The sequence below is a fragment of the Trichechus manatus genome, unplaced genomic scaffold (genome assembly GCF_000243295.1).
Source record: "Trichechus manatus latirostris isolate Lorelei unplaced genomic scaffold, TriManLat1.0 scaffold00050, whole genome shotgun sequence".
Taxonomy (NCBI): domain Eukaryota; kingdom Metazoa; phylum Chordata; class Mammalia; order Sirenia; family Trichechidae; genus Trichechus; species Trichechus manatus.
In genome coordinates this window covers 4,261,083-4,272,440 of record NW_004443986.1, presented here as the reverse complement: position 1 = coordinate 4,272,440, position 11,358 = coordinate 4,261,083, and the positions used below count along the sequence as shown (strand labels likewise).

General features: G+C 42.5%; 1 protein-coding gene across 5 annotated transcripts in view; it reads left to right on the top strand.

The window, feature by feature from the left end:
• Positions 1–6,943: 6,943 nt before the first annotated feature.
• SNX13 (sorting nexin 13) overlaps positions 6,944–11,358 on the top strand; it is a 152,372-nt gene continuing 147,957 nt past the window's right edge. For 2 of the 5 annotated variants that reach the window (XM_023732283.1, XM_004377427.2), the window contains exon 1: positions 6,944–7,162. In XM_023732283.1, coding sequence (XP_023588051.1) covers positions 7,151–7,162 — 12 coding nt within the window. In that variant the 5' untranslated portion in view covers positions 6,944–7,150. The remainder of the gene's footprint in view (positions 7,163–11,358) is intronic. The other 3 variants (XM_023732284.1, XM_023732282.1, XM_023732285.1) reach the window with 3 other exon arrangements.

Sequence of the window (11,358 nt, the reverse complement as noted above, 5' to 3'; positions counted from 1 at the left end):
GGGATCTACCTTATGTGGGTTTCGATGAGCATCTTGGATAGATATGTCATCGTTCACGATATCAGGGAAGTTTTCTGCCGACAAATCTTCAACAATTCTCTCTGTATTTTCTGCTATCCCCCCCTGTTCTGGTACTCCAATCCTCATAGGTTACTCCTCTTGATAGAGTCCCACATAATTCTTAGGGTTTCTTCATTTTTTTTAATCCTTTTATCTGATTTTCCTCAAATAAGTTAGTGTCAAGTGCTTTATCTTCAATCTCACTAATTCTGACCTCCATTGCCTCAGTTCTGTTCCTATGACTTTCTATTGAGTTGTCTTATTCTGAAATTTTATTGTTAATCTTCTGGATTTCTGATTGCTTTCTTTCTATGGATTCTTGCAACTTGTTAAACTTGTCATAATGCTCTTCTCTAAATCTTCTTTAAGTCCCTGTATTGCTTGGTGTGCATTTTGCCTAATTTCCTTCGTGATGTCTTGAAGAGTTCTGTATAATGATCTTTTGTATTCTGCCTCTGGTAATTCCAAGAAATTCTCTTCCTCTGGAAAATTTGACTCTTTATTTTGTGAGCTTGCTGAAGCCATCATCCTCTGCCTCTTTATGTGATTTGATATTGACTGTTGTCACCAAACCATCAATAAGTTATTATATTTATTTATTTTATGTTTGCTTACTGTGTCCTAGCTTCTTGTTTTGTTTTGATATGCCCAAATAGGCTGCTTGTGTAAGCCAATCACCAGCGTCTTTGAAGCTCCAATGTCCTGCCACCCGGTGGCCAGACTTGCCACTAAGTACGTGAAGCCAGGAGTCCTGCCACTTCTGCTATATGGATTCAGCTCAGGTGTCCAGGTAGTTGGCCACCAAGCGTGTGGTGCAGGCTCTCACCTACAGTCCTAGACTGGCACGGGTGATTGGTGTAGACACGGGCATCTGGCTGTAGCAGGGAGTCACACACTGAGCAAGACAGGAGGCCAATGGCTGCCCCCGAGTGTCCGGGAGGAAAGCGTGTCACTGTTCCCCAGAGTGTATAGGTGGGTGGGTTTTGCAGCCGGACTATGAGCACCCAATGCTGTTGGCTGTAAGGACTAGAGGGCACTACTTACTCTTGGGTCCCTGTCACAGGTGGCTAGGTGGCATGGGTAGAGCCACCAGTCCTCAAGCCCCTGATGTGGGTAGGTGAAAACCCTGCTTAATGGGTAGAGCAGTGTCAAATGTCACACCCCTGCCATTTCACAGCTGAAACAGTTGAAGTTAGACTGCAAGTATATACCCTGTTGTACTGTGGTAATGAGGGCCTATGCTGTTGAAATGGGCCCACACAGGTCTCTGCAGGGGGAGAGGCACTCAAAGTCCGTGGACCCTTTATGCCTGTGCCTAGGCAAAGGAGCTGTGCATACCCTGAGTTCCTGGCTTAGGGGAGTTGGCAGATTATTTTTCTCCCGTTTGTTAATTTGTTCCCTCTCCAAGGCCAGGAGAATGGCTCAGGGTGCGTGATGAGTCCTACTTCTGGCCCAGGGGACTTGGCAATTGCTGAAGCCAGTCTTGGATCCAGTGCAGAGCAGGAAGTGCGGAGGTAAACGGGAGAGAGTTTCTCCCAAAGGGGGTTGTTTTTGATCCTCCTGGTAGGCCAGATGCAAGTACTTATCTTTTGCCAATTGAGGGCTGCTTCTCACTGGCTCTGGATGGCCGAGTAGACTCTCTGCCCTGGGTCTCTCCTGGTGTGGAAAATGCCTCCCAAGCACGCAGTTTGCCTGCCTCACCGCACACTTCTAGCTGATCTGGCCTGAAGGGCTCAGGCTCTCACCAGGTCAGGTCTGGCAACTCCTTGCTGTTTCCGAACCTTCTCTCTTTCCCCCTGCCACTCAGTTCAATTTTTCAACTTTGCCTTTGATATTCAGGGCCCCTAGATTGTCATATATAATCTATTCACTTGTTTTATTGGGTCTTTGTTGTAAGAGGGATGACTGGAAGTGTCTGACCACTCCGCCATCTTGGCCCCACTTCCTACTAAACCTTTTAGGACTTCTGGAGTTAATAAGATCTACTATGATGGCCTGGGAATCTGCAGGTTGTGCAAACTGTGAAGCTCTTGACTACTAGTTGAAAAGTTGGTGATTTGAAAGAGGTGCCTTGGAAGACAGGCGTGGTGACCTGCCTCTGAAAGGTAACAGCCTTGAAAACCCTATTAAGCAGTTATACTCTGCACACATTGGGTTGCCATGAGTCAGAATCGACTCAGTGGCAACTAACAACATGATATCCTATTTCAAATGTTAAATACAATATATGCAAAACGCCTATCACAGTGCCTGGCCCATAATAAGTACTGAAAACCAGTATTCACAACTGAGAATTTCTGTGATGTGAAAATAGTTTTGTTTTTTTTTTAAATTGATTAGGGTGCCATTGACCTAGTAATGCCTCTGAGATATACCAAAGATCTCTACACATTTATATAATGTGGTCCTTTATATTTAGATCTTAACATTTCTGTGGCACTATTATTATTGAAGAGACTTGTGAACATTATTATTTTGCTATGGGTGCATGTGCTGTTAGCAAAGCCTTGTATTATCTCTGCTTCTGTCTCTTAGACTTGAACTGGCTCAATATTTCCTCAAAAAATACCTTGCAAAAGGAGGAAAGGAGAAAAAAAAAAAAAAAGTACATGCAAGGAAAAAGCGCATGCTGGGCTATTTGAAGCTAGACTTCAGAGCACTCTTAAATGCCCTGAGATGTCTGCTTACTACTGTCCTACTAAAGCCCTAACAAAGAACCGGGATACCCCGCTGTTGTCTGTTCTTAGAGCATGTCTCTTGGCACTGCATGATTTCAATACAGACTCGCTGTCTTTGACACAAGACCTTATTAATGAACATATAGTACTACTTAGTGTTCAGCAGGTCATGTTGATCCAAAAAAAAAAAAAAAATCAAATCCATTGCTGTTGAGTCGATTCCAACTGCATTATTATGAAACTGGAGTTAATATAATAGCTTAAGAAACCAAAAGATCAAATGTGACAACTGTTGGATAGATGTAGTTTACTTGGGACTTGATGTCATACTTTTCCAATATCTCAAAAGGAATTACAGCTAATTTGTGACAACCCGTATATATATGGTTTCAAAACTAAAAAATGGGCAAACTGAATATTGTGAATCTTCAAGGTGAGATTTAGAAGTCACTGGCAGTGGCCTGTTAAGAAGCATTACACATTTCATTTCTGCCTCTACCTCTTTTTGTCATCCTTTCCTGTGTTAATCAGAAAGATTGGACAATGCTGTTGGAGAATCAAACCTTTTCCAATAACAGTCACAGATGTATTCTTATCACGTGCTTCTTAAGATGGATTGTTTTGTTTTGAATTTCTCAATGACAGTCAAAGAACCCAGCATCTCAGATCATCCTGTCCAGGTTTCCTCTATAATGAGTGATATGAATATGCTGTTTTTAAGACCACATGGGTGAAAAGCAATCTGTACCAAAGTAGGTGCTTACTTTTTTTTTAGCTAGCTGCTTCTGTAAGCATTTTCTTTCCCAACTATATAATGCCTCAATTTCCATAGCGCTCTGAAGTAGCACACTTTTTTCACTTCGCTGCTCCCTTTGCTAGCGAATTGACTTTGATTCATGCTCAAGATTTGTTTGAGAAATTTTGTTTTCAACATATTTTATCCTCATTCTCCCCTCCTATCCTATTACTCCCTTTGCAAATACCAGCAGTGATATAAGGTGAAGAGGAAGGCACAGCTCATAATTGTCATAAATTCTCTCTAGTATTTTAGTGGCAGTAGAAGTAATGACCCCATAATGGCAGAATAAGAGACACAACTTTTTAAAACAATTTAATGTTTTAACACCAAGGATTTCGTTTTTAATCAGTTTTAACTGGGCCTTGTCTTTTTGGGGTCTTTTAGGCAGAAGTGATTCATTCATTCATTCAAGAAATATTTATTGTCTACTATGTGCCATGCAAGGAGCCCTGGTGGTGCAACGGTTAAGTGCTTGGCTGCTAACTGAAAGGTCAGCAGTTTGAACCCATCAGCGGCTCTGTGGGAGAAAAGACCTGGTGATCTGCTCCCAGAAAGATTTACAGCCTAGGAAATCCTATGGGCAGTTCTACTCTCATCACACACAGTTGCGATGAGTCAGAATTGACTCAAGGGCACACAATATCAACAACCTGTGCCATGCACCATTCTAGCATTCTAGATGCTGGGGAAACATCACTAAACAAAACAGAAAAAATCCTGACCTTGTGGAGTTTGCATTCTAGTGGAGGAAAAACAGACAATCAGGAAGAAAAATAATAAGTAATTATGTTAGAAGATGTAAGTGCTATGAAAAAACTGAAGCAAGAAAAGGGAGGATGCTGGGAGAGGGGCAACATTTTAAATGGGATGGTCGGAGTAGGCTTTATTGAAAAAGGTGACATTTGAGCAAAGATGGGACAGAAGCAAAAGATCTAGCCATGCAGGTATCCAGACAAAGCAGTCAGTGCAAAGGCCCCAGGGCTAGAGCATGCCTTGGTGTCACAGGAGCAGAGAGCAGGCCAGTGTAGGCAGAACAGAGTGCTTGATACAAATGAGGTCAGAGAGTTGGAGGGTGAGGTGGGAGGTGGGAGGCCAATTAATGTAGTAATTTTAGGTCACAGAAAAGACTCTGGCTGAAGGAACTGAGAAACCACTGAAGGAGCTAATGAGTTTGACGTGCTTCTAAGTCTATAAACTTATATTAAAAGCATATCCCTATCAAATCAGGTTGGTACAAACCTCAAATTGTGCCTATGCTTAATTTGTTGTTGTTGTTGTTACTATTGAGTCAACTCTTACTCATGGCGACCCCGTGTAAAACAGAAAGAAACGTTGTCCAGTCCTGCACCATGCCATCCTCACAATCACTGGTATGCTCGAGTCCATTGTTGTGGCTACTGTGTATTTCGAGTGTCTTCCAACCTAGGGGGCTCATCTTTCAGCACTGTAGAGGCAATATTCTTTTGTGATCCATAGCATTCTCATTGGCTAATATTTGGAAATAAATTGCCAGACCCTTCTTCCTAGTCTGGAAACTCTGCTGAAACTTGTCCACCATGGGTAACCCTGCTGTTACCTGAAATACCAGCAGCATCGCTGTCAGCATCACAGCAACACTCAAGCCACCACAGTACCAAAAACTGACAGATGGGTGGTGGACACCTAGTTTAACCACCTTTAAAATAAGTGAAAATGCCTTGCTTCTGAAAAGGGAAAAATAGGAGAAAAAGAAAATTGTATACACAGTCCAGACACCTTTAATACACTAGCTGATATCTTAAATATTAATGAAACTCCTTCTCTGTTTTCTTATTTACAGATTGGAACAGGATCTTTTTCCATCTTCCTCATTGTCTCTAGTGTCTTAGTTTCCCTTAATATCTTGGTCTAGATAGTATTTTCCAACTTTATTTTCTATTCATGGCTTAATCTGTCAATACCGGCAACACATTTTATTGCGTTACACAAAGGTCAGAATTTTGCTGGCCCAGTGAAGTGGAAATTTGTGGAAATTATGTATAAGATGTAGATTGAAACAACAGCAACAAAAACGACTTAGCCTCAATTAGTCGAACTGAGAAAAATCAGGGTTTTTCTTGAATTTCTGTATGACTGCATAAGTGAATCATCCCCCCCCCGCCCCACCCCTTGGTGAGGACACAAACGAACAGAGATAACACAAGATTTGTAATGCCCTTACATTTTCTCTGTTGAGAATTTAAGAGTAATTAAGTAATTTTCATTTTTTGCAATAGTACCACAGTAAGGTGGGCGCGGGGGAGACTGGTAAAGGTATAAGAACTACTGTTTTTAAGTTTCCCCAAACGCCTCTGCAACCCTTGTAAAAACGTAATGGGAAGAGTTTTGTATGTATAGTTTGAAAATTTTACTCTTCAATTTCCTTGGCAATTGCAGATTTTAACATAAAACAGGGTAGTACATTTTGACAGCACGTTCAGGCAAATCACTTTCATTACAGTTTATGGGGAAGACGTGACTGCCTCCAATACCGCATATTATAATCTACGCAGGGGTAGTTTCAGAATCGAGTCAGTCTCGGGCTTCTATGCACACTGAGTTCCATAGTTGGGTCCCGTTTAAGTTGCCACAATGACATCTGTTGAAATTTCATTACTCTGAAACACAGACACGTTGTATAAACATAAGGAAGCCAGTAAACATGTATAGACAGCATTTCAAAAGACAAACCGACTTTAATTTTCTAAAGGACTCTTACATGAAGCAAAACCAAGCCCTCATTGTTATGCATGTGCTGGCCAATCAGCGAAAAAGCGACAGTCCGAACTCTGCCAGGATCGTGGTAAAGCCAATACGCCCATATCACATCTACAACCTGTTGCACACCATAGTAGAGACCTCGCAAAGGAAAGTTTCGGGCAAAGGTTAGAAGGAGAGAGGGACTGCGGGGAGCAGTTTCAGATCACACTTAAGTCCCACACCGTGGAGGAAGCCAGACACCCCATGTCCTTTTCGGAGGCTGAGAGGCAGGAAAATGCTAAGGGGAAGTTTTCCTACAGGGCATGTGTCGCCTTATCCTCGGAATGCTCGAGGTCCGCAGCGACATCAGTCGAACGCTCAGTCAGCCGCTGCCTGTCTCGCCCCTCCTCACGGCCGGCAGATTCCGGCGTAAGAAAGTGGACGAATGGCCCCAGCAGGCGCGTGCGCCTGCTCTCCCGCCCCGTGGGCCGCCATCAAGCGGAGTCCTCACTCCATTCTCGGTAGCCCCTGGTCCGCCCTGGTGTTCACCCCGCGGGCCTCCCCGCCAGCGCCCAGTGGGCCGCCGGACGCCTGCTTCTACCTCTCCGCGCACCGGCGCTATGGAGACGGTCACGAGACACCGGCGGCTCCTGCGCCCGCCAATGGGAGCGCACGTCACGGGGAGACGCGGACGTCGCTCTTCCAAGATGGCGGCGCGTCCGTCGCAAGCAGTCGGGCCGTGGGGAAGCCAGCGAAACCGAGTAAAGCCGCCGCCCGGGAGAGGACTGAAGGAGTATCTGCCGCCGTTGGCGGCGGCCCGAGCAGTTTTCGCTGCTGCTACGGCTGTTGCCATGCGGCGAGGCTAGGGAGGAGCTCACTTCCCCGGGATGTAATAATGTTAACAGAGGTAAGGGGCGACGGCGGCCAGTGTTTACCTGTGAAATGGGAAAGGGTCTGGCGCCAGCCCATGAAAGAACATCACCTCTTCATCCGGCGGGTCCGACCCTGCGTAGCGGGTCCCGGGGCCTGAGAAGCAGCGGGGATTCTACAAGTGCCCTCAAAGCAGGAGCTGTGCTGACTCAACAGAGTCCCACCGCCTCCGGCTGCTCGTGCCTAGTCTTTCGCAGTTGCCGCTTGCCTGTAGTCCCTGGCAGTGGTCTCTTCTGTTGCTGCCTCGTAACTCCTCGCTCCCTTCGTGGTGTCCCCTTAAACGCTGCTTTGTGGCAGCATTTGTCTCTCCTCCTTGCTGCTGGTTACTGTTCGCCAGAGGTCTCCCCCTCCGGTCCCGGCCTCCAAGGCCCTCCACCACCGAGCTCGGTTATCATCCTCGGTTGGTCGCGCGGCCAGACTGGTTTGTTTCCCACCCTCAGCCTCCACTGCTCAGTGAAGTGCACCTTCTTTTTCCTCAAGGTACGCTTGGATAGCCCAGATATATCAGCCCTCTCCCTCCCCCCCGATCTGGTCACCTTTGGCCTAAATTGTGGCGATGAGAAAGTTCAGTTTGGCATCTACTCTCTTGATTGGCGTATGGCCCCCTTGCTACACTCTGTGGAACAGTTTTTTCCTTGGACCTGAAATGGAAGTAGGGCAACTATGGCTAACCAATCAGTTTCCCTTTTCTGGTGCCTAGTGTTCATTGCAAAAGCAGACTTTTTGAAGAAGTAGTGTTTGCCTTTACTAACAATACTTTAAGGGGAAGAACTAAATTGGTGCAACTAGATACTTCACCCTACTTAACACAGTTATGTATAGTGGTATATGCAGGTGAAGGTCATTGAAGATAGCTTCTGAAGCTTATGGATTTGATGAAATATCTTCTTAGGAGTTGTTCAGTTTAAGTACCGTGAGCATTCTGATGTCAGCTGTCAGGCTGGTTTGGGCATCTTTGAGGGCTGAAATGAATATAGGTATCAGTTTTTATAGGCATTGGGAAGAAATCCCAGTTGGAACAATAAGGAAATAACAGTATTTGTAGATGAGTGGCTTCTGTAGTGTGAAAAAGTGACGATGAAAGACTTGGCCTTCCCAACTTGATTGTGAACTCTGAGGAGCTTCATACTTTGGTGTTTGTACCTCGCAACCTATGCACAGAGCTTGGATATAGGTGATGTGTCTGGTAAATATTTATTGGTTGATTTTAACTTCTGAAGCATCTTCTTCAGAAACAAACTACTCCTTTAGCAAACTACTTATTCCTGGTAGTTTGAAGTTCACTGTACATTTCTGGATTCTATAGATTTTTCATTTCCGGAGATTATTTGTCTAGATAGGAAATATATGATGTATCAAAGCCTCTGAGCTCATTAGCGGTAGTAGATTAAAAAAAAAAAAGGTAAGTAGCAAAAGTTCTATTTTTACCTTTAGTGTGATATTTTGGTGGGACTAATTAGCCTTATAATAAGTTTTCTGTGGTGTCTCTAATGTATAATATCTTATGAGATGATCTTTGGAATAAATTTGGCTTAAAGAAAAAACTAAACTGGTTGCCATCAAGTCGATTCCAAGTGTTTTTTTTTTTTTTTTTAACTTGTTGTCAAATGTCCCACATGTAGAAAAGCACAGAAAACAAAGATGCGCAGCTCAGTGTTTTATCACTGCTTCTACTCCAGGGAATTTCAGGCAAAAAACATTAAATATTTCGTAATTTTTGGAGTCTTGGTGGTACGGTTAAACAATCAGCTGCTAACTGAAAGGTTGGCAGTTCGAACCCACCAGCCATTGAGCAGGAAAAAGACCTGTTGATCTGCTCCTGTAAAGGTTACAGCCAAGACAACCCAATGGAGCAGCTCTACTTTGTCATATGGGGTCGCTATGAGTCAAAAATTAGCTCAAAGGTATCTAACAACAGAAGCAAACTATAGGTTTTTGGTAGATACTTTTTATCAGATTAAGGATGTTTTTTGCTATTGTATTCCTGGTTTGCTGAGCGTTTTTACATGAATGGGTGTTGAATTTTATCAAATCCTTTTCTGAATGTGTTGAGATGATCATAGATTTTTCACCTTTTTCCTCCTCATGTAGTGAATTATATTGATTGGTCATTTAATGGTGAGTTAACCTTATACCCCTGGAATAAACTCATCTTGGCTGTGATATATTACCCTTTTCATCTATCAGTAGATTCAATCTGCTAGTAGTTTGTTAAGGATTTTTGTTTATATCTATGTACTTGGGAGAGATTGGCAGGTAATTTTTTTTTTTTTTCAGTAATATCGAGTTTTGGTTTCACTGTTAACGCTGGCTTCATAAAAAGAGTTGGGGAGCCTTCCTTCCTTTCCTGTTCTTTAAACAAGTCTGTACAATAATGGTGACATTTTTTCCTTAAGTTTTTGGAAGACTTATGCAGCCATCTGGGCCTGGTGACTTCTTTTTTGGAAGGGTTCACATTACAAATTTGATTTATTTACTAGACATATGCACTGTTGTCTTGTAGATTCCGACTCTTAGTGACCCTATAGGACAGAGAAGAATAATTTTATACAAGTTATAAATCTTTAGGGTTTCCAAGTCTGTAAATCTTTCAGGAAGCAAATTGCCATATCTTTTGCCCGTGGAGTGGCTGGTGGGTTTGAACTGCTGACCTTCTGCTTAGCAGCTGATTGCTTTAACCACTGAGCTGATGGGACTATTCAAATTTTTGTATTCTGTTTCAGTTTTAGTAAGTTATGTTTCTCTATGAATTTCTCCGTTTCATCTTTTTTTTCCAAATTCATTGGCTTAAAGTTGTTCATGAATTATCTAATTACCTTGTTAATATCTATAGATCTGTAATGAAATCTTCTATTTTATTAATGGTATTGATAATGAGTGCCTTTTCTGTTTTCCCTTGATGAGTTCGACTCATAGCATTTTTTAAGAGTTTTAATACTTTCACCTGAGCTCTTTAGTGTCTGCTGGTAAAATGATAATGCATTGATTTGGAAATATCGGACATTCTATGCTTCTGTCTGTATTACAATTTTGTGTTTCAGTGAAAATTCTAAAAAATAAGTCAGTGATAGTAAGATGTACTTTAGTACTTTGTGTGTGTACCAGAAAAAAACCCCACACCACTGCCATCAAGTCTATTCCGACTCATAGCGACCATGTAGGAAAGAGTGGAACTGTCCCATAGGGTTTCTAAGGTTATATATAAATCTTTACAGAAGCAGATTGCCACATCTTTCTCCCACGGGGCAGCTGATGAGTTTGAACTGCCGACCTTTTATTAGCGGCTGAGCCCTTTGACCACTGTACTACCAGGGCTCCTCCTTGTGTGGGTACAGTGCACTGTTTTTAAATGGCAGAGCCAGGGTTTTGACCTTAGCGATTGCTGCTGATCCCATTCTCTTAACCGCGACACTGGACTGCATCTCCAAAGTAAGACCAGGATTAAATGTACTTGGATCTTATCTATGACTTTCAGTAGTTATTTTATAGATTAGGAAACTGAAGTCCAGAGACTTGTGTAAGGTCAAATAAAGTGGTAAAGTTGAAACTAGAATCCCATCTCCGGACTCTCAGTACATCTCTCTGACCATTCCACTCAGTTGCTTCTGAATGAGTAGTTTTCAGCTCTCTTGATAGATTTTAAAATATGCTCCTTCCTTATCTGAATATTGTCAGTAGTTAACTGAAAATTATCATTACTTGAGAAAGACTTTTTGCTTTAGCTTAGCTTTCTTTTTTTAAACAGGCTGAGCAGTAGTTTTATTTTGAAATGCTTTGTTGTAAAATTTACTCAATATTGATTCCTAAAAAAATTACTATGTGGAACTCCTTTTTACTGTTGCTGTTTCAGTGCTAACTGACAGAGGTTTTAGGGGATGTGATTTAATTTTTGTTAGGTCTCAAAATATTCAGTGATGAGCTGTGATACGAAGATTCTCCTGTCCTTTACATAAATTATGTTCAGCAAGCATTTGCTGTGCTCAGAAAGTGTTTGGTGAATCTGTACTGTGTGGTTGGTTGCTTTATAGTATTTCAATACCAAGGTAGGTGATATATTCCCATTAGCCAAATGAGAAAACTGAGGCTCAGAGAGTTAAAGTAGCTTGCTTAAGATCGTGTAACAAGTGGTGGGGCAAGAAATCACATCTAGTTTCGTTTATTCCAAATTGTGTA